The 24335-nt window shown below is 41.9% G+C and overlaps 1 protein-coding gene across 18 annotated transcripts in view; it reads right to left on the bottom strand.

The window, feature by feature from the left end:
- Nucleotides 1-24335, bottom strand: part of DOCK9 (dedicator of cytokinesis 9) — a 255830-nt gene that overhangs the window by 24692 nt on the left and 206803 nt on the right. For all 18 annotated transcript variants that reach the window (XM_056555648.1, XM_056555647.1, XM_056555652.1 and 15 more), the window contains exons 39-42: nucleotides 7896-8011; nucleotides 6594-6731; nucleotides 2891-3073; nucleotides 2153-2266 (exon numbers count right to left, since the gene is read on the bottom strand). In XM_056555648.1, the coding sequence (XP_056411623.1) occupies nucleotides 2153-2266; nucleotides 2891-3073; nucleotides 6594-6731; nucleotides 7896-8011 (551 nt within the window). The remainder of the gene's footprint in view (nucleotides 1-2152; nucleotides 2267-2890; nucleotides 3074-6593; nucleotides 6732-7895; nucleotides 8012-24335) is intronic.

Below are 24335 nucleotides of genomic sequence, written 5' to 3' on the forward strand. Positions count from 1 at the left end.
TCTAAATGTGGACAGACAAGTAAAATACACCTACTATCTGCTTGCATGTTAGGAAATCACAAGTTCTAGCTGCAGCCAAGGTTTGCTAGTTGTAATTCTTATACTTGCATAGATTCTTCTACTTTCAGACATTTTTCTATTTCTTAACCAACTGCTCCGTAATGGACAATCGTATGTCGTTTTGTCAGCAGAGTCCATTTTTAACCAAATAGGTGTATTATGATTTTCTGAGAGGTGACAAGTAATATGGCTGCATTTCCTGTTTCAAGGTTTGTAAAAATGGCAACCACAACTTAACAGAAAAATGCCAATATGTCTGTAAGTAAAACAACAACTATCTGCTCTAACCTCTGATATATTAATGGATGGCCATTTTTTATGTTTTCATTGCAAGTCCCCTAGGAAATGTTCCCTATGGAGGGACTGGGGGGGGGGGGGGGGGGGGGGTGATGAAAAACATGGTCTCCACACACATGAAAGTTACAGGAGATTATTTAAAAACTGTTAAAGATCATAGCTGTAAGAACAGTGAACAGCAATTAACAATCATGGAACAAAGGTAGTGAACTCCCCCTATTGGAGGAAAGCTTAACTACAGCAACTTTTTTCATCAGTAGCATTACTATCCTAGTGTACACTCTTATAACCTATTTACTAAGATTCACTTTATATATCACAATTTACTAATCACAGAATTATAGACCATTAAAATATAACTTTTATTAATACGAGCCCATAAAACAAGGGTACCACAAAATCAAGAAATCCACAAAATAATAGATAAATCTACACAGGTGAAAAATCACCACAATAACCAAAGATGTGTCTGATAAAGCACACAACACAGATCATATTGGCCACTCTAGGGTCCAATTACAAGTAGAAATCAAGATAACAATATTGATAAGTATACAAATATGTATCTATACAGCCCTAACCCCAGATGGCACAGGGTGGCGTATGGGGAGGGACAACTGGCCGCCACTAGCCGCCAGATGGGATCTCCATGCAGAGGAACGCCGGGGGTTTGAGCCACTTGTATCTTTATCTCATCTACTCTCCTGATGACCGTGATGGGAGAAAGGCGTTGAGAATTTTGACTGGGGACATCTATGGGACAGCTATCCATATAAGTATACAACTGTGTATCACCTTATACATCCTCAATTATGTATTTATTTAGAGGCTGTAGTACTAGTTAACAAATGGTTGCCCTGTCAGTAAATGTGTGCTTATGGTAATATTACTGTCACTGTGTTTGCTCTTTGTTGTGTTTAAATCACTGCATGGCCTTAGGTTGTTTATCTACATGTCGCAGATGCAAGTGATTTAATATTTGTCAGTCAGTCAGAGTCAGCTACATATGTCATGCTTGCTTATGTGATGTACTTCTACCGCATTTGCATTTTCATATATACATGTGCTTTGCGTATGGTTTGCATTGCTGCTTTTTTATGTTTCTGCTGTATCTACTAACATATATGTATCTGTATTGTGAACTGCAACATACCTATTAGCTGATTATATCTAGCATTAATTATAGTGACACCATCAAGGATTCATTTATGCACACTTTGTAGCATTTATCTCTCTCAGTGGTAAACTCGTACCTCCTTCCTTGCAAATTAAATGCAACTGTGTAATTATCACACATAGTGAAATAGGGCTTTGCCCGGGTAGAGAGGTAGTTGACCTTTTAGCTAGTTAGTTAGTTTGGGTGTAGGGAGTGTACAGTTAAGTATAGTATAGGAAGTTCCTGCGCGGGACCGTCCTGGGAGTGACAGGCTCCCGACCCCGGCCCCCCAGTTGTCCCTCCCCATACCTCCCCATGTGCCATCTGGGGTTAGGGCTGGATAGATACATATTTGTATACTTATCAATATTGTTATCTTGATTTCTACTTGTAATTGGACCCTAGAGTGGCCGACGTGATCTGTGTTATGTGCTTTATCAGACATATCTTTGGTTATTCTGGTGATTTTTCACCTGTGTGGATTTATCTATTATTTTGTGGATTTCTTGATTTTGTGGTACCCTTGTTTTATGGGCTTGTATTAATAAAAGTTATATTTTAATGGTCTATAATTCTGTGATTGGAACGTTTGGTCAATAGACCCCCTATTAGGATTCCGTGATATCACAATTTACTAACCTTAATAAGCCGGTCACTGTTTGCACAGTTGTTGATTATTGAGAGGGACTGCTGGAATCTCGTGCCTCCTATTCCAACCACGTCGGCTATTAACTGGCTTACTGATATTATTACCTGTAATATGCAGACATAAAACACATCAATACTTTTGAGAAGCTTAAATTTGATATGTGTAATGTTAAACTAGATATGAATGTCCCCAAATTAGTTTTAGGACTGATATGGCAAATCCTGATTCGGAAGTGCCCCTATTGCCCATGCAAAGTATGAACAGGAGCAGAGACTCTTGTCAGTCGTAGTAGTCCCTGCTCCATTAAAGTACACTAAATGGCTGGGCCCAGTGAATATAGTGAGAGGGAACTGGGATGCGTACAGCCTCATTGGTTACCTCAGGGCCACTCAGTTTACAGGAACAGAAGCAAAAAGGAATTTGAAACAAATAAAAGGTTCAGATTCCACATAATCAAAATTTTTCATCAAATTTGTACAGAATTGATTTGTTAAAATTACTGTTCATGACAGAAGAAATAATTCATTCTGTTCATTATATATTCGAACAACTGTGGGGTGTAGAAATGCAGCCAAATTATGTGTGTCTAGGACTGGTAAAGTGTTTATGCACAATAAAAACCATATTTTACTAAAAGGAATACATTTTTTGTATTATGTTGTTCCCAACCCCTTGATCGACGTGTGAGTGCTCAGTAAGGATCCACATTCAGGTCACACTATAGTCACCTGTAGGTGTGTTCTAACAAAGGACTTCTTTCCAGTGTAGTCAAAGTTATTCCTCATTAAGAAATACAGGAGCTGAGAGGAGTCTGTTCGGATGGAGCTGAGCTTGGAATTACAGCATTTAAGTATTTCGTAACACAAGGCAGCGCACATATCGGCTCTTCCTTCATAAAACGTTGACGGAAACTGAGGGGGGGAAAAATGCAAATATTTCTGTATAATAGAGCATTTATCCAGAATCAGAGGCTAAAATATGTAAAGCACATTAAAAAGAATGACACTGTATATCATCAAGACATTGGCCCAGCTTCATTAACCTGTTGGAGTTGATAATGTGTCTTATAGCAACCAATCACAGCTCAGCTTTCACTTCGTAAATTTCTATGGTAAAATGGAAGATGAAAGAAGCAGTGATTGGTTGCTGTCTGAGATAAATATCAGATATATTTTGTCTCAGACAAATTGATAAATCTGGGCCATTGTATCTTATGTGAAAGTGGAATGTGATAATGCAGAAAATCTGACTATCCAGTTCTTGGACTGCAATATAATGTAGTATGGAATACTGCAATATAATGTGGAATTTATAATAAAATAATAATAATAGCACCAACCTATTCCACAGGATACAAAATCAGTTAATACAGAATACCACACAATGTATATAAGAAGAGTGGAGGCCCTGTTAACAAGAGTTTGCAATCTAAGAGGAAATAGAGAGTGAAACAAGGGGGTAAAAGTGCTGCTTGACAACGCACAAATTCTTGATGCATTGCTTCATTTTGATACTAGTGGGTTTTTGAAAAACCACACCAAAACCACAGCAGATTAAGATGTATTGGTTACTAATTTTTACTAGATTGCTTCCTTATTTTAATTTTATCTGACTGGAATTTTTTCACCAGATTATCTGATTTGGCAAACACCTCAGGAAAAGTAAAATCAATTAAAAGTAGCTCACTGCACTTTAATCTGGTTAAAAAGGGAAAAGGACAGCCACGTCACCAGCACTAAACGCAATACCCTTGGTAAAATGATGAATCACCTACAAAGTTACAGGCTCCATTGCTAGTATGCACATATGCCCCTTTGCGCATTGGAGGTGGAAACCAGCTTTCCGATCTTCCTTGCCTCCGTCCTCCACGCTTTAATATGCCCACCCATCTTCTGCATATGCATAAGCCTTAACTCTCACATCCTAATGACCTAAGACCGTAGAATAGCAGAGCACAGACGCAGCCTCCTCCTCATTGCTGCTTACGTCCTAATGATGTATAGCTTATGCCGACATGTGCGCTCTGAATAGAAAAAAGTCTTTGTGTAGACAATTATTCCAGCCCAGGTGTGGATATTCACCAACTCCACTATAGACTATTTATATAAGAAAGAGTGGGATACATACTGGTACTTTATAAAATTCAGGCACTCACGGTTAGATGACTATTTCTTTTTTCGTTTATTCAAGACATTCTGTCGTTTTTTTCATACAGCTTGTAGATGATATATATGTCCTTCATATAAGGATATACTGGCGAATGTCTCAATTTTAACATCAGTGTTGAGGGATAACCAATGTCACTGTATACATCTACCACAGTAGTGCACCTAAATTCCTGTATTGTAAACTTCCATGCTAGCAGAGATCTAAACATACTAGTTGGGAGCCATCAGGGTCTGATGCGATGTTTCGGGGGACCGCCCCCTTACTCATGCGTACTAGATCCTGGATTTCCAGGGTATAATGTGGGAAGCTCACATCTGATGGTAATCAAGGGATATTCATTTAAAGAGATAAGTATAATTTAAGTAAAATTATAAGTATAATTATATGTTTATCTCTTTAAATGAATATCCCTTGATTACCATCAGATGTGAGCTTCCCACATTATACCCTGGAAATCCAGGATCTAGTACGCATGAGTAAGGGGGCGGTCCCCAGAAACATTGCATCAGACCCTGATGGCTCCCAACTAGTATGTTTAGATCTCTGCTAGCATGGAAGTTTACAATACAGGAATTTAGGTGCACTACTGTGGTAGATGTATACAGTGACATTGGTTATCCCTCAACACTGATGTTAAAATTGAGACATTCGCCAGTATATCCTTATATGAAGGACATACCAGAGCCCGCACACCAACGTCAAGGTTTCTCAAATGGCACGGGACCTAACGCTAAACCTACCTGTGCATGATAAGCAAAATAGGGGCCAGTGGGCAATTACGGCAGCATTCGGTCGACTCACAGAGTCCTCCCAGGTACCCTCCAGCGTGACTGAGCACACATACAATGGGAGGAGGGAGACAAACTGCAAGCCCCACCTGAGTTGGCTAATATAGGTGCACGGCCTCACAGGTGCTACCATAATGCTGCCTAGAAAATGTTCAAGGTGCATTACATATGGAGTTTACACACCTCCAAGTATAAAATTTAAACAACAACAAAAAACGTGGTCTCAAAAGCATGGAAGTCTGCCTATATACCACCTACAAGCTATCGGAAAAAAAACTACAGAATGTCTTGAATAAACAAAAAAAGAAAGATCCATCTAACCATGAGTGCCTGAATTTTATCAAGTACCAGTATGTAGCCCACTCTTTCTTATATACATGTGCGCTCTGCTATTCTGCTATCCGGTGCCCATGAGTGCTCAATAAACAGTTGGTAACAGAAAAACAAGATTTGTCAAAATAACAGCATTTTTGTGTAGGTTTTAATATTATATCTGTAGGGGTTGCAAAATTTTGGACACATCCATTTTATTGAGTTAAAAAAGTAATTTCTGGGGATTGTTCATGTAACTTGCTAAAATGTTGGCCATAATTTTAGTGTGCTAAAATTGTATTGAAAAAGCTCACACTAAACCATTGGGAAAGGAATAATAAAACTTGTTCATTCTTTTTAAGTCATGTGAGATATGTTTTGAAAATCTGTTATTTTAATATTTTTTTCTTATGTATCTTATATACGCAAGCACCCATGGGGAATTTATACTTTTATTTTGTTTCCACCCATATGACATTGACCAAATTTTGTAGTTTTACATAATAAGTGTGGTTTTTGAGTTGAATATCCTCGTTCATAACCATTGCCTTCCATGCCAAAAGGCACTAAAATCTTGTCAAAGTCAGATACCAACCCCCACTCCTATAGACTCTGCTTTGACTGGCATGGTTTTCGAAGAACCAAAAAGAACACCAAAAAGGAAATATTCAGTTGAAAATCCCACAAAACAGTTTTTTTGGAGTTGTTTTCAATGTTTTTTCTTCTACAAAAACTGCCACTGCAGTTTTGAGCCAATGCACAAAACATTCCCAATATTTCCTATTTCTTTGGAATCTACCTTTTAAAAATAAAATAAATAAGCCCCTTAGCGAGCACAGCGCCAAACCATCAAAAGGTTAAAAAGTTTTGTGCATATACGATGTTTGCACAAAAAATTTCAAACATTTATCGGGTCTACGCCTGGTGCAGCTTTGATATATTCCACCAAGGTTTTAACTGTGTGTGCACAAGCTCATGTTCACTGATAACATTTCATACTGTGCTGGGTTTACGCCTATACAACAGATTTTTATGCATATGATTCTCTGACTGACACTCCATGACCCATCAGGTCTCAGTGATACCACAATAAAAGACTTTTACAGTACTTGATACCTGCAGTAAAGTCTGTAAGGTTTGCAGCATGCCCTGCCTTACTGACCTTATAAATTAATGACCTTAATGCTGTGAAGACATTCTTAAGTGTAGTCTCAGACTGATTTTTCTGAAGAAAGCATAGATACACATCAAACACCTTCTTCATCAAGGGATTGTGACCATGATCGGCAATAAGTTGGTTCTGGAGAAACAAAAATATGGTAAGACATTTTACAGAGTACAACTGTAAATACAAAAAAACTGAACAAAATTGAAAGCATTACTATCCTTAAAGGGGTACTCCGGTGAAAACCTTTTTTCTTTTAAATCAACTGGTGGCAGAAAGTTAAAGATATTTGTAAATTACTTCTATAAAAAAAATCTTAATCCTTCCTGTACTTATTAGCTGCTGAGGAAATTCTTTTCTTTTTGGAATGCTCTCTGATGACATCACCACCACAGTTCTCTCTGCTGACGTTATAATAATAATAATAATAACGCTTTATTTATTGTTGTCGTTAGTGGGATTTGAACCCAAGTCCCCAGCACTGCAAGGCAGCAGTGCTAACCACTGACCCACCATGCTGCCCTTAGCATACATCTGCTATGCATGGTTGCTAAAATGGACAGAGATGTCAACAGAGAGCACTGTGTTCGTGATGTCATCAGTGTTCCGAAAAGAAAGGAATTTCCTTATTCAAAAGTTATAGATCAGGCCAGTTCTCCCTCTTTAGCCAGCTACAATCATGAGTTATTAGCTGGGGAAGAAAATGGCATTGCTATCAGCTCCCTGGTTGGCCAAGATGCCTATAGACGCCTATGCAGAGATATGTACGGATCTTTTGGTTGGCTGGGGAGCAGAGTGCAATGTCCATATTCAGGAACGATGTTTAAGGACGTTCACATTAGTGGACACATGTTTAAGGTGTAACAATGTCAATAGTAAAACTGATGAGAATTATATTCTGTGCACACGGGAATTAAACTTTAGCCATTTCTGGACTATCCAATAACGTTATAACTGGCAGAAGAAACTGGTCAAACAAGACTGGTAAGATAAAAAGGATAATAAAATACGCCAGACACCCCACGCCATAGTATTGTTAGCCGACTTAGTAAAGGTTACTCATTCCTTATTTGCTTATGCATGGAAATATTCAATACGTAAAAAAAAAAATGTGTACCTGTTTTAGCTGAGAAACATCAAATTTTTTTCCCAACATGTTTCCCTGTAATAATTACTGAAATATTTCTATTTTCTGTTTCCAGTAATGGAGGAAGGCAACCCTGTCATGTTGTATAGGTTACTATCATAAAATATTGGAGGAAGCCCTGTTATTCCACCCCCCCTGAAAACACTACGAACCTTAAATGCCATGGTGAATAATGACAACGTGTCCAAGATTGTAAGGCATACTTCAGTAGCTATGTTTGCTTCAAGTAACGACTGGTGAAGAATATCTGCATCTGAATGACCGTAGCCTAAAGAGACGAAGAAGCAGCCTGTAAATGTTTCCATAATAAATCCTACAGGATACTGAAAAGCAGGAACATTATATAAAACATGTCCCAGGTTTCATCCCTATAAGCCATTCCCACAACCCTGTTGCACTTGTGAATAATCCTACAAACTTATGGTCTAGAGAAATGCTTCATACCTGAGGAAACAAATCTATAGACACTCCCATTGTATACTAGTTAGCCCACTAGGCATATTCAGTCTGCTCTAGTGTTCATCTGACCCAGCCCTAAACCATTCCATATACTTGTGACAGACAAGGATGACACCTCCTATGTTATCCACAGGCCTCTCAGATGGATAGATGAAAACAAAACGTCTGCATTCAGTGAATTACAGTGACAGGATATTATGAGTTCACTGCTTAGAGCAGAGGATCCCCAATATCATTCAGACTGAGAGCCATATGGTGTGGATGACATCTCCTACATTATCCAGTCTTTGATACATGGGTTGTCCTAGAGCTTCAGCCAGACAAATTAAAGGGGTATTCCAGCTTTATACATGTTATCCGCTATCCAAATGATAGGGGATAAGATGTATGATCACAGGGGTCCCGCTTCTGGGGACCCCCACGATCTCTGTGCAGCCCACAGCATTCTGTGGCGGGTGCTGCCTCTGAGAAGGGGACGTGACGTCACACAACACCCCCTCCAATAGACATGAAGGTCAGCGGCATGGCAGTGACATCACATCCCGTCTCGGAGGCAGCGTCAGCCACAGAATGCTGGGGGCTGCACAGAGATCGCGGGGGTCCCCAGCATAAGATGTATAAAGCTGGAATACCCTTCATGTAAAGCGGTATTCCAGCTTTATACATCTTATTCCCCGTTTGGATAGGGAATAACGCGTATAAAGCCAGAATACCCCCTTTAACATGGTGGATATGTCCTGTGGACACTTGAGGGCTGAGGCACAGAAGTTTTTAGAACATAGATTTTTCAGGTATAAGCTCCTACTGTAGATAAATACCCAGACATTTGTACAACCAATAGCCATATGGGAATAGTGTATAGGGGTAAAACCTCGTGACCGTTTCTTTGTTTAAGTTACCATTATTATTAAAAAAAAAAAAAACAATACAGTTAAGGAGAAAATAATAAATGAATACAATTATAGCTGTGACCTAAGATTCTGGTTTGTAGCATGTTCAAAGCAGAAGTAAACAAATACAAATGCATAAAGCTTTACACAAGTCACAACCACATATAAGAGAAAGTTGACATAACCTATGGCTCTATTCACATTAGCGTTGTGGCTTCTGTTTATATCAAGCGTCAGTGTAGAGTAATGAATCCATTAAATAGACATAGGCCGTGCCTGACAACCACACTGACTTCTAATAGGAGCTATTGTAACCCACTTAAATGTCCGTAATTTTGAAGAGAAAACTAGAAATGCATGCCTAATGAAGCCTCCAAAGCAGATGTGAACAGAGCCTAGAGTACTCTTGTCTGAGTCTTAACCATGATTGTCTGAGTCTTAACCATGCATTGATTATGCATTCAGAAGGTTTTTCCACATTTTGTTATGTCGTCAGGAGTTGTGCTAAAGTAACGCTTTCCCCCATTATTCATATCAAAAACTATAGATGGGATGACTAAATACAAACATAGAACGTTGTGAAAATGGCAAAATACAACTGCATGATCGAACAAAAAGAGAATAAACTAGCAAAATTACAAATACATAGAACATACAAAATGGACTATAAAAAAGGACTAAAAACACTTGGGGAAAAAAAAAAAACATAACACATATTGGAGGAATTTAAGCTAGTACTATGATGAAGTTCACCGCCATTATTCTGCACTTAAAGGGGTATTCCAGGATTTTTTTTATATCATCTGGCTCCAGAAAGTTAAACAGATTTGTAAATTACTTCTATTAAAACATATTAATCCTTCCAGTAGCTATCAGCTGCTAAAGTTGAGTTGTTCTTTTCTTTCTGACAACAGTGCTCTCTGCTGACATCTCTGCTTGCCTCAGGAACTGTCCAGAGTAGGAGCAAATCCCCATAGGAAACCTCTAATGCTTCGGACAGTTCCTGAGACAAGCAGAGGTGTCAGCAGAGAGCACTGTATTCAGCAGCTGATAACTACTGGAAGGATTAAGATTTCTTAATAGAAGTAATTTAAAAAACTGTTTAATTTTCTGAAGCCAGTTTACTGGTTTTCTGGAATACCCCTTTAATACTGCATAATGACAAAGTGGAAACAGAATCTTAGAATTTTTAAAAAAATGTATTTAAAAAAAAAAAAGGTAAAGAGTAAAACTTTGTATGGACATACATATTCAGACCCTTTGCATGGACACTTGAAATTTAGCTCTGGTGGTCTCATCTCTCATGATCATCTTTAGGGGAGGTATCCAGCAACCCCACAGAACACAGTCTTAGCTGCAGTTCACTTTCCAGAGTTGCCCTTTGTGGCTTTGCCCACACTGCATTAGCACTTCAGTCAGACATACCAATCTAGAGAGCTGTGGATGCCTTTCATTTCAATGGCCCAAACAGAGTCACTTTAAAGTTCTAAAGATCACAGTGCCCCCACATCATCCTTAAATGGAAGAAGTCTGAAACAACCAGGACTCTTCCTTGCTTTAGAGGATCTGCTGAGAAGATTAGCAGAAAATCCCCAAATCCAGGTGTGCAAAAGGTGCTTCAACTAAATACTGAGAAAGGGTACGTTCACACGGGCGGATTACCTGCGGAATTTCCGCAGCGTATTTGCTGCGGAAAATACGCAGCGGATTTTGCTACCATTGACTTCAATGGGTCCGAAGGAAAATCTGCAAATCCGCCTCTATTGTGGATTTTCTGCTGACCCATTGAAGTCAATGGTAGCAAAATCCACTGCTATTTTCTGAAGTAAATACACTGCGGAAATTCCGCATGTAATCCGCCCGTGTGAACTTACCTTAAAGGTTATTTCGTACCGTTGTTACCGGTTTAATCTGTGTAGTATTTGCATCTGTACGTCAGAGTGATTATTTATGCATATTGATGTGTACTGTTTATTATATTTCTCCTCTGTCCGTTTCTTATGTAGAGATTGTCCGACCACATAACTGGTGTTTTTTTTTATTGTTTCAATAAAACAAATAAAAAATACTGAGTAAAGGGTCTGTATACTTATGTAAATGAAATTATTTCTTTTTACATTCTCATTATGGGGTACTGCGTAGAGGATGATGGGAAAACTTTTGTTGATTTTGTCACAAGCCCCCAACATAACAAAATGTGAATAAGGGTCTGAAGACTTTCTGGATGCGCTGTATATTAAATCAACTGACTGACCGAGCATGCAAGTGCGTAGTAGAGTTGTATTACGTTGCCCAATATTAAATAAACTATGGTAATTCTCTGTTAGGGTAGATTCACACATACAGGACACACTATCTAATCTACAGCAGATTTTATATATGATTCTACCCTTCAAGAATTTTGCCCAATGCAAGTTTTTTTTTTTTTTTGACCATGTAGTAAGCAAACAAGTCTGTCTCACTAGCAAGATGTGCAGGAAAGACGACAAAATGTGTTAATAACTGAAATAAGCATTTGAAGAGCATATATAGGATATACAAGGCCATTGCTACATAAACATAGCAATACATGCAGTTAGGAAGCAATTGCCATTTTTCTCCACTGTATTACCATAACACCACCATGTCAGAAACTGCACATACCTTAGGTATACATCGAGCACAGAGCAACAACATGTGCAACATATCGTAAACTCGGTTGATCTAGGCCAGTGTTTCCCAACCAGGGCGCCTTCAGCTGTTGCAAAACTACAACTCCGAGCAGGCCCGGACAGCCTTTGGCTGTCCGGGCATGCTGGGAGTTGTAGTTTTGCAACAGCTCAAGGCGCCCTGGTTGGGAAACACTGATCTAGGCAGTGCACATACTTAACCAGTTAAAACATACTTAGACTCTATTCACAACACATATAGGCCATATAGTTTCGTAAAAATAAACTGTATGCAAAATAAGTATATATCTGTGTATCAATACAGGAGGTTTACAATTTTTCGCAGCATAGAATTGATAAGCTGGTATATTGTCAACAAACTGTAGTCATTAAACAGACATTTAATTAAATAACTGTACATTTACTAATAGATTTCTACAAATGTGTGTTTATAGAATAAGGTTTGTTGATAGTACATAAAGAATTTACCAACTATTTATACATATTTTTTTTAACCTAGCCAAACATATCTTCATATATCATATAGATGTAGCCAATAATGTGGTGTGAACAGAACCTTTACTATAAATGAGGAATTTAAAGAATCCTCAGTGAGATAAAGTACTTAAAGGGGTACTCCACTGGAAAAAATGTTTAAATCAACTGGTGCACTAAAGTTAAACAGATTTGTGAATTACTTCTATTTAAAAATCCTAATCCTTCCAGTACTTATCAGCTGCTGTATGCTCCACAGGAAGTTCTATTCTTTTTGAATTTCTTTTGTGTCTAACCACAGTGCCCTCTGCTGACACCTCTGTCCATTTTAGGAACTGTCCAGAGCAGGAGAGGTTTGCTATGGAGATTTGCTTGTACTCTGTTGACTCCTCTGTCCATTTTAGGAACTGTCCAGAGAGCACTGTGGTCAGACAGAAAGGAAATTCAAAAAGATAAGAACTTCCTGTGGCACAAATAGCAGCTGATAAGTACTGGAAGGATTAAGATTTTTAAATTAAATTAAATTTACAAATCTGTTTAACTTTCTGGCACAAAAAAAATTAAGAAAAATCCCCTTTAAGGATGAATAGCTACAGTGGAGACCATTCTATGACAAGCCAGTAGGTGAAGGCACCTCTATTCACTTGTACAACCTCATCAAATCTTTTACACATATAAAATACATTACTATTTTCAATATATGATATATAGGACCTGCAGATTTAGGTTGATTTTTCATTCAGTTGTTCAGGTTGTGACTATGTTTTCAGTATGAAAAGAGCCTTAAAACACAGGGCAATGCAGAAAGAAATAATGCAGACTATGTAATACCAGACTCCAAGAAGAGTGGCAGTGCTATAGAGAGAGGGAGCATGTATACTTTTAAGTGACTTGTATGGTATTAAAATGGTTCTAGGCCAGATCTGGATTAAGTGCAGATACCAATATAAGCAATGACAACGAATGGAACAGCTAAATAACTAAAGAAAAAAGCATGTGAAATAGGTATTATGCCAGCATGTTATCTCATCTGCAGCTACCAGTAATATAATATTGTAGGGTCACCATTCCAGGCAAGGAAAATCTAAAATCTACTATAATTTGCCTATAGAAACACCCTACTTCACTAGGATTCTTAGTATTATATGTTAGTATATTGTTGTACAGGGAAATAAGGTTACCCAGGATTGGAAAAGATCTGTTCTTTTCTAATCTCATCCCCAATAACCTCTTTAACTTCTAGCATTTTTTGCTGCTAGAATACTATATCACAGTGAGTGTTTTGTACTTCTAGGATTGTTTTTGAGCTAGAAAAATAACTATGGCTACAGTTTACTAAGTCCCTAGAGACCCCCCCCCCTCCCACACACACACACACACACACACACACACACTCTGCCACCCCCCCCCCCCCCCCCAGTACATGGATTGACCAGGAGAACAGTGTTCCTAGGCCATTTTCCTATATTTCCTGCTATGTTACAATATGTAAATAAAAGTACAGTGATGCAACACAAAAAGAGAGAAACACAGCCGCACATCCACCATATGTAATTTGATCTAATTGCTTCTCAGCATAATTTCAAAAACTAACAGGCTGTTAATATACATTTTGATCAAAAAGTACAAGCCCACTCGCCACGTCAAGGCCACCCCTTTTTTATTAGCAGGATACTGCATAAGGGTTTCCTCCTACTATTCTCCCAGCCCTCTGGCAGTGAGCACATGGTAGGTTTCATACTGGTGTGGTTCTCTGTGGTGGCCATTGTTTCTGTGATGCTTTGTCTGTGGGGTGGACTGGCCCAGAGCCAGGGGCTTGGTCGGAAAGTAGTGGGGCTGCCTGGCCACTGGGTCGCTCCCCCCATTGGGCATGGGGTCTCGGAGGCAGTGTCTGCCACCGGGGGCTACGCCAGTGTCAGGTTAGGGGCCCACTCTAACGAGGTGGCCTTGACGTGGCGAGTGGGCATGTACTTTTTGATCAAAATGTATACTAACAACCTGTTAGTTTTTGAAATTATGCTAAGAAGCAATTAGATCAAATTACATATGGTGGATGTGCGGCTGTGTTTCTCTCTTTTTGTGTTGCACAAAAGTACAGTGATCCCTCAACTTACAGTTGCCTCAACATACAATATTTTTAACATACAATGGTCTTTCTGGACCTTTGCTACTTGAAACCGGACAGATCTATGAAATGTGTCAATACCTGGAAGAACTGACCAATTAGAATGGACATTTCACTGGTAAAACCCCTGTATTCCTAAAGAGCATGCACTGACTGGATGTCTGGTAGCACCCCCTACAGTACAGGGAGGTATTACATATTGTGTACTACTCTTTACCTCTGCTAGGGATAGCTGCTCCAGGTAAGGGCAGCTCCATGTTACTTTACAGTACTGTACAGGGCCCTGAAGAAGCTCCTGCTCCGTTTTATTACTTTTATATGTAAGGACTTGCTTTATCTATATTAGTTATCTACTTATTTTTCTTTAATCCTCCCTATTCACCTTTTCCTGTTTTTGGATGACATTTTGGGGTTTTAGAGCCAATTAACAGGTTTCCAAAGAGTTATGGTCTCAACATACAATTGTTGTCCTGCAACCGATTAATATTGTAACTTGAGGGACCACTGTACTCTATACAGATTACTCTGTGATACAGTCACCCTGGAGTAGATGCAGCAGGCTCGGTCAAAAAAAAAAAAAAAAAATCCCAAGGGCACTAAAACAAAGGTTACACATCCATCTGATCCCTAAGTAATCCCCAGAACAAGTTGTGGTTGGTGCCCTGGTCATTCTTTAGAGGGAGGCGACACATAACTGATGCACCCAATGATTTGCCTCAGCAGTCACATGTTGAGTCATGATCTCAGGCAAATAACATGTGACTGCTGCGGCCACTGATTCCCTGTAGCTGTCACATGTAGCTTGTACAGTGGATCACCGCAGGATTGGAAGGATGAGAAAAACTTTTTTTTTTGTGGATACCCACTTTTAAAGGCTATTGCCACTTTTGAATGTATTTTTTTTTCTTGATTCCTGCCCTGTACTATCTCTATGTGTCTTTTAAAAAAATGACCCAGATGTTCATTTGGGAGAGGAGAAATAAGGGCTGAAAACAGCTCTTCTGAGGGATTTTAAGCTGAATGGGACCCATCGGCCTACACTAGCTAAATGTAAAAACAAAGTGGCTGCAGAGAAGAAACTGAATAAAAATTCTACTGAAGAAGAAGCAGGGTGGATATAACATTCACAAAATAAATAAATGGTCTGATTTATATATGAACATGTTGTGCAATAATACAGTTTATATTGTAAAGCAGTAATTCTGTCACATGAAAAAGTGTATGTTACAGTGCTGTTTGGTTTCTATGCAATGAAACAATACAGATGATACCTGTAAATCATGCATGGTGTAGTACTGTATATGCCTGTACTGACAGAGATACTGGCCAAGATATCTCTCTCCATTGTCATTCTGCTAGAGCAGGCACAGGATTTCAGCAAGGTGTTGTGAGCCCTGCTTGTCTGTCAATGGGCAAGAGAGCAGGGTTTTACAGCACAGAGACATTGCGGCCCTATGGCACAGAACATCCTTGGCCAGCCCTCTTAAATTTCAACAGGTCATAAAAATGCATTCTTCTGCGAAATAAATAATCGCACACAGGATTTACCGGTTATCATCTGTAGCCTTTCATTGAAGAGTATGTTACAGTGCCGTTGGTTTAGCATTTTGCATTTTTTAGGTGACAGATTTTCTTTAAATATTAGATTTACAGAAAAAAATAAATAGCCATTTAGGTTATGAACATGAAAACACTTGCAAAATATATATTCCATTTTAGCGATGGTCATTTGAAAATAAAGATAACCAACAGGAGCTTGCCGAAGCCATGCTTAATGGTGACAATTTAGCCTTTCGATAGTCGTAATGCACACTGTACAGTCCATCTCCCCATGCTCATATTGTAAAAGCCTTTCCCCTAACAGGCTACAGTAGAGAAATACATCTACATGTGAGTCTCACAGTGTAGTAGATCCATTTATATTAATGTCATTGGCACTAAACATTTATGCTGAACCATTATATAAAGGTTTAAGATCTGTAGTATCTAAATGTTCAATAACTGCAGTGCACTTACTCCTTTTCTCTTGGACACTAACCATCTTTCTTTGTGCTAATGTAACACTGGCAATGCCTGGATAAAATCTTCTCGTATTACTCTGTGATAGCATTAACTTCTATAGTATGATATGTAATATTAAAAGAGACGTTTCATGCAGAAATATGTGCAGCCATTATGCCGGGCTGGCAGAATATAAATCTACAGGAATGACCTGCCGCGACTTCCTCAGTGTCGTCACTCCAGACCACTGCTGCAGTCTCCTTCCTGGTTCCCACAGTCAACGCGTCACACTGCGGGCTCAGCTAATTCCATAGGCTTAGAGGCAGTGTGATGCACTGAGACCCAGCTATCAATGCCAGGGCGCAATGCCTCACACTTCTGCTTGACCATGGAAACCAGGAAGAAGATGGCAGCAAAGGTCTGGGGTGGTGGGAGTCCCATTGGTTGTTTAATATTCTGTCAGCCTGGGCATTATGGCTGCACATATTTCTGTGTGAGACATCTCCTCTAACTATGGTATGACCAAACAGTGTGTGTAAAGATTATCCATGCTGCGGCTATCTCAATATATCCTCAGTGCAGAGTTCTTTAATGCATCATTCCAGTGAAACTTGCACTTATTAAAGGGGAACTCCGGTGGAAACAGGAATCATATCCCCATAGAAAACCTTTTCTGCTCTGGACAGTTCACACGGACAGTAGAGAGCACTGTGGTCAGACTGGAAAGAACTTCACAAATTTCTCTGTAGTATATCTGTAGTATACAGCGGCTGATAAGTATTAGAAGGGTTAAGATTTTTAAATAGAAGTGATTTACAAATCTGTTTAACTTTCTTGCACCAGTTGATTTGAAAACATTTTTATTTCCACCGGAGTTCAAGACCCTGACCATCATTCTTTGTACATCTAGAGCCTGGAACCCATAAGGAACATGGGAAAATAACCAAGCTGTGACTACATAGCATGAACAGGATGATGCTTATAAAGTAATTCCGTTCATGCTAGCTTAAAGTGTACCTGACATTTGCAATCTACATTGGTTAAAAATGGGTATATTTTTGAGTGAAAAAATGCTGTCCATGCAGCTATTGCCTGTGTGTCTGTGAAGCGACCAAATACAATCACCACTTGCTTGGATAAAAAAAAAACCTTGCATTTTCTCGAGTTATGCCGGTCTTTCACAACTCAAACAGGTGGTTCCCTTTGTGTCCACTTCACCAAAAGGAGATTTTTTGTACTTGCCGTAAAATCTTTCTCGTAGCCTTCATTGGGGGACACAAATACTGATGGAGGCGCTAACACAAAGTAGAAAAACAGTTGGCTCCTGGAAGTGAGGTAATCAGTTTTGTCACAAAGCAGTAGGAGAAGCTAACAGAGAGACACGGAGACATGGAAAAGGACCCTAGAAAGGAAAACCGGAAAAAAAAAAACCCATCTAACCGGAAAAAACTATCCGGGCAAGACACTAACAAAAGGGTGGGTACTGTGTCTCCCAATGAAGGCTACAAGAAAGATTTTACGGTGAGTACAAAAAAAAAATCTCCTTTTCTAGGTCGCTCTTCATTGGGGGACACAAATACTGATGGGACTCACCAAAGCAGTCTCTGGGGTGAGGAAAAAATGACCACCTGAGAAAGGGAGCCAGTCCAGAGACTGAACCCTATATACATCCGTAAGGCTCACGGACAAGACCCAGGGTCAAGAGGCAACTAAGGCCCATAAACTGAGCATCTATAAGGTCCCACCAACCATGGATATAGACTAGAACACCAAGGAAGGGACCGTCCTTGTAGAGACTCCAAACTAAGAGATCCCATAGAGAAAAAAAAGAGGGTCATCGCAGAGGCTGGATGGGCCGTAAACCATCCTGGTAGAAGGTAGAAAACCCACCCAAGCAAGCAGAAAGCCAGACAGGGGGCTAGTCCGGCTGGTAAACACAAAAAAAAAGAAAAGGGAATGACAAGAAAAACTCCAACCAGGGAATCAACCGGTTCAAGAGAACAGGGCGAGAAAACGCCACATAGAACTTCATACGTCTGAGCAGAAGGCGGGCAGAGTCAAGGTGGAGACAAGAACCTCTGGGAAAAAAAGGAAGAGAGACGGAACAGTCTCTGGCAAGGCATGGTGAACAAGACCAATGACCTGACCCCAAAAAATTGCAGGCTCCAAAATCACTGTCCCAGGGGCACGCCGCGAGCCCCCGGGAGGAGGAGCGGAGAGTATGACGCAGAGCTTGAACAACGGAAAAGAATAGAAACTATGTCACTGTATAAGCTGAAATTGGTCAGACTGGCGTAATCCGGCTGCCCGAACGCCTTCTGCTGCCGAAGTACATGGACTTTGAGGAAGAAGAAAAGGGAAAAAAACGGCTAAACAAGAAGTGGAATGCCCCGAGAAGGAGCACCCTGAACACAACAGCAGCCAACATGGGAACTGGAGGTTCCCAAGGCTCCTGGAGATCCCACCCCTGAAGGGTGAGCAAACCCCAAATCCGCGAGACAAGAAGCGTGGCACAGAAAAACCGCCCCACCATGGGACCACGGAGAAGTCAGTAAAGGAGCTCTGCACACACTCAAGACCGCAACCATCACAAAGGCCCCAAGAACCAGGTGGGCCAAACTAAAAAAATAAAAAAGAGGGCACACCGTTGCCGTCCAGAAGGATGCCCTTTGAGCCTGGCGGTCCGAACGGACCAGAGTGTGCTGAAGCAACATGCCGTCAGGACAGGAACAGAGAGGGAGACAAAGGGAACCCAGCTGGGACTCCCAGGATTTGGACACAAGAAGGCTACCCAGAAGACTGTTGCATCAGTGTCATGCAACCGACAACGACCAAGGTAAGGATGCACATACCCCTCCAGGGAGACTGCACCAAAGGCAAAGGAGAGCAACGGCAGGACCCTTATAACAGATGGTGGTTAGACCGCAGTCGATGAGCCATACATTTTTGCATAGACTCCTCCAGCAGAGGAGAATGCTTTTGCTGTGTGAGCAGTAGTAGATAACTAAGAAACAGGGGAATGCGAGGCTACCAAAGGCGGACAGTGAGCCCCCAAGCATTGCCGGTGAAACGATGGTTTCATCTTGGGAGCAGAAGGTGCTCAGTGAAAAAATCATTGCCTATTGGAGGGGAAAATAAGGGGCAGTTGAGGCAAGATGTAAGCACTGACCACGCCGAGCCCCCGAACGACCTACACCCTGTGGAAGGGGGATTGCCAAGTACTGAAGGAGCATGCAAACACCGCCCTGTGGTAATGGGTTAAAGCGCTGTGCGAACATAACCTAAGGAACCTTGACAACAAGTGCTAAAGTACGCCAGGTACTGAAGAAGCCATCTGAGTCCCTGGAGGGATCTGAATCCTGGACATAGGTGCTGGGCAATATACAAAGACTTGACTACAAATGTAAGTGAGAAGTATACGCATCAACATACAGCATGGGGAGGTACACCTCATTGGGACTAAACCCTGGACCCTAGAAAGAAAAAGGGGCCGAAGCTGTGTCGACTGCTGACACGGCACTTCTCCTGCAGGATGAAAAACAGGTATAGCACCAAACGGTGTGCTAAAAGCATGCTCTCAGCAGACCAGCATCGCTCCCTAAGAAAAGGGAACAAGATGGTTGCAGTTTCTGCAAAGGGATATTGAACCAGCAGGAAACAGCCACACACTATTATCCAATAGCGCTACACTGAAGGAGTGCCTTCGCAGACACAAGAGAGAAGGATGCATTCGGTGCTGGAGACCATGCAGACAGTGTCTGATTCACTGGTATATGCACCACTGGTAAAATTCTAAGGAACCCCACAACCCTCCCGGGAAGAAGAGTCGCACGGTGGACACACCAGGCCCATGGGTAGCCGCAAAAAGGACTATATGACAGGGAAGGAACTGCTAATGGGCCTTTAACTTCTGCCAGGAAAGCCAATGCACCATTAGGTGCACCCCACCTGCATCTTGCCCCGGTAGGTAGGGACTGGAATACAGCCGCGGGCACGGCAGACATGGCAATGACCTGTGCGCATATGTTTCAACAGACATTACAGACCAAAGGCTACAATAGCTATTGGTCACCACAAGAGGGAGCTAAATTAGGGACTGATATGAGAGGCACCTGCCACTCCAGCTTATTTCCAGCTGAAATGTGGTCCACCCAAAAAACCTGTGGGGGCGGAGTAAGAACGGCCACGGACTGAAATAAGAGTCTGATGGCTGTGGCCAGAAAAGCCGGCGCAGGAACAACCTGTACTGTGCTAGTCCCCCAAAAAGCATGGCTGATCTCAGCAGCAAGCGAAAACAAGGGATATCTAAAAGATTGCCAGAGACACGCGCTGAGCACGGGAAGAAGTGGCGGCGCTAATTATGCCATAAGGGCTTCGCCGGGCAGAATGAGCTTAGAGCCGGGGAAGCCTGAACAGCCATAATGCTGTTACGGGAGGAAAAAAAGATGCGGTTGTGGGGTACAGGGAGCCTGAGACAGTGGCGGCTGCAGCTCCTGTCCGCTAGACTAGCTCAGTCTGCGGGCAGGAATACAATAACAGGAACACCCACAGAGTCCTGCGCCCCAGAGGAGACCAGGAGATCGCTCGCTTTGAGCGCTGCGAGACGGGGACTGGGCAGAGCTAAATGCCGGCGAGAAGGCTGCAGCCTTAATCACTCCCCGCCATCCCGCTAACTGAGATGGCTGAAACGAAAGTAAAGCTGTCGGCCTTGCACTCGCAGCACTTCGGTGGCGCAAGATAGGGCCGAAAGGAAGCGAAGGGTGAAGCACCGCCCGCAAACACTATGCGGCCAGGGAACTGCTGTGCTGCGGCACCAGCAGGAGGGATGGCGCCGTGCGGATACCATCAGAGTGGCCGAGCGGAGAGACGTGGAGCATGGCCGGACCCAAACTGTGCTGGCAGGATAGCATGGGCCCCATAAGACCCCGTTAAGGTATGACAGCCAAAGGAGAGATAGCAAGGTGGAGGGGGGGGGGGGGGGGGGTGGGAGAGATACTCACCCTGTTACTCGGAATACTCACCTAGAGATGTCTTCAGCCAGCCGTCACCTGCATCATGCCGGGCTAAAACAGTGAGACGAGCAGGTATAAGAAGGGGACCCGGACCCAAGGTACTACCCCACGTGCTGGCCAGTGGCGAGAAGGGGCTAACAGTGCATACTCTAAGCCTGTGCCCTGTCATCACATATGGGGAACAGGTAGTGCCATGCTCCTGAAAATAAAAAAACAAAAGACCAGGTCTGGAGAGCTCCAGACCTGTGTCTGCCTCCTACTGACACTAAGCTAAAACTGATTATCTCACTTCCAGTGGGCAGGAATATCCTGCCAGGGAGGAGCAGACTTTTTTCTACTTAGTGTCAGCGCCTCCTAGTGGCAAGAGCATATACCCATCAGTATTTGTGTCCCCCAATGAAGAGCGACCGAGAAATATGATTTTTTGAGGTTCTACACATGGGAGCGCTCGTTTGTGGTTTAATTTCAATGAACAAATACAGGAAGTGAGGACAGGAAAAGCAGGGCTCTGTGCAGGCACCCGGTTTGTCAATCATCCTGCTGTGTGAGCAGGGGGCATATCACAGAGCCCGGATTGTCCTGCCCACACATTGTGTATTTTATTTCTGCACAGAGACACACATTTAATAGCTGCTGAGACAAGACAGTATTTTTACCAAAACTAAACACATTTTTTAACCAATATATATTACAAATATATGTATATTGTTATTATCTACATAACAATTTTTTATTTTGCAAATGACAGTGCCTGTTTAACGCAAAAAATTGCAGAATAGCTATATTTACGGAACTAACAACTTCAAGCATTGGCTATTGCTCTGGATCAAAGATACTGTATACACCTTATATTACACTGCTCAAAAAAATGAAGGGAACACTAAGATAACACATCCTGGATCTGAATGAATGAACTAATCGTATGAAATACTTTCGTCTTTACATAGTTGAATGTGCTGACAACAAAATCACACAAAAAATTTCAAATGGAAATAAAATTTATCAACCCATGGAGGTCTGGATATGGAGTCACACACAAAATCAAAGTGGAAAACCACACTACAGGCTGATCCAACTTTGATATAATGTCCGTAAAACAAGTCAAAATGAGGCTCAGTAGTGTTTGTGTGTGGCCTCCATGTGCCCGTATGACCTCCCTACAATGCCTGGGCATGCTCCTGATGTGGTGGTGGAGGTGGTCTCCTGAGGGATGTCCTCCCAGACCTGGACTAAAGCATCTGCCAACACCTGGACAGTCTGTAGTGCAACGTGGCGTTGGTGAATGGAACGAGACATGATGTCCCAGATGTGCTCAATCGGATTCAGGTCTGGGGAACGGGCGGGCCAGTCCATAGCATCAATGCCTTCCTCTTGCAGGAACTGCTGACACACTCCAGCCACATGAAGTCTAGAATTGTCTTGCATTAGGAGGAGCCCAGGGCCAACCGCACCAGCATATGGTCTCACAAGGGGTCTGAGGATCTCATCTCGGTACCTAATGGCAGTCAGGCTACCTCTGGCAAACACATGGAGGGCTGTACGGCCCCCCAAAGAAATGCCACCCCACACCATTACTGACCCACCTCTTCATGCTCGAGGATGTTGCAGGCAGCAGAATGTTCTCCACGGCATCTCCAGACTCTGTTACATGTGCTTTCATCTGTGAAGACCACAGGGCCCCAGTGGCGAATTTGCCAATCTTTGTGTTCTCTGGCAAATGCCAAACGTCCTGCACGGTGTTGGGCTTTAAGCTCAACCCCCACCTGTGGATATCGGGCCCTCATTCTACCCTCATGGAGTCTGTTTCTGACCGTTTGAGTGGACACATGCACATTTGTGGCCTGCTGGAGGTCAATTTTGCAGGGCTCTGGCAGTGCTCCTCCTTGCACGAAGGCGAAGGTAGAGGTCCTGCTGCTGGGTTATTGCCCTCCTACAGCCTCCTCCATGTCTCTTGGTGTACTGGCCTGTCTCCTGGTAGCACCTCCATGCTCTGGACACTACGCTGACAGTCACAGCAAACCTTCTTGCCACAGCTCACATTGATGTGCCATCCTGGATGAGCTGCACTACCTGAGCCACTTGTGTGGGTTGTAGTTTCCGTCTCATGCTACCACTAGAGTGAAAGCACCACCAGCATTCAAAAGTAACCAAAACATCAGCAAGGAAGCATAAGAACTGAGAAGTGGTCTGTGATCACCACCTGCAGAACCACTCCTTTATTGGGGGGGGGGGGGGGGGGGAGTCTTGCTAATTGCCTACAATTTCCACCTGTTGTCTGTTCCATTTGCACAACAGCATGTGAAATTGATTGTCAATCAGTGTTGCTTGATGAGTGGACAGTGTGATTTCACAGAAGTGTGATTAACTGGGAGTTACATTATGTTGTTTAAGTGTTCCCTTTATTTTTTTGAGCAGGGTATATATACTGCTGTTCATTGGATTTTAGTTACTTATACGGGTTGTACAGTAACTTACATAAGGGAGTTCCCCCTCACATTTTTGTAAATATTTTATTATATATTTTCATGTGACAATACTGAAGAAATGACACCCTGCTACAATGTAAATGAGTAAGTGCACAGCGTGTATAACCGTGTTTAAAGGAATTATGCAGGAATGGAAAAACAGACCTAATTTCTTTCAAAGGATAGTCAAAATAGGCGCTCCATAGAGTAGTAATGTTAAGATCCCGTAGTGAGATAGCTATATAAACTGGTTGCTTACCCTGGGTGGTTGTGCAAATTCATACACAACAATGATGCAGGCATAGAATGGTGGTAAGTCGTCTGCTGCCCTCCAGTAGATATATAGCAATATATAGAAAAGGCTTCAAAGGAACCCGGCTCCACGGCGCTGAACGACCACAACAGGTGAACGGTAAAAGGAGTTTATTGACCAGTGTTTCGCAGCACATGCGCAGCTTCCTCAGGCATGGCAAATAGAACATACAGCAGGTTTAAAT

The sequence above is a fragment of the Hyla sarda genome, chromosome 2 (genome assembly GCF_029499605.1).
Source record: "Hyla sarda isolate aHylSar1 chromosome 2, aHylSar1.hap1, whole genome shotgun sequence".
Classification (NCBI taxonomy): domain Eukaryota; kingdom Metazoa; phylum Chordata; class Amphibia; order Anura; family Hylidae; genus Hyla; species Hyla sarda.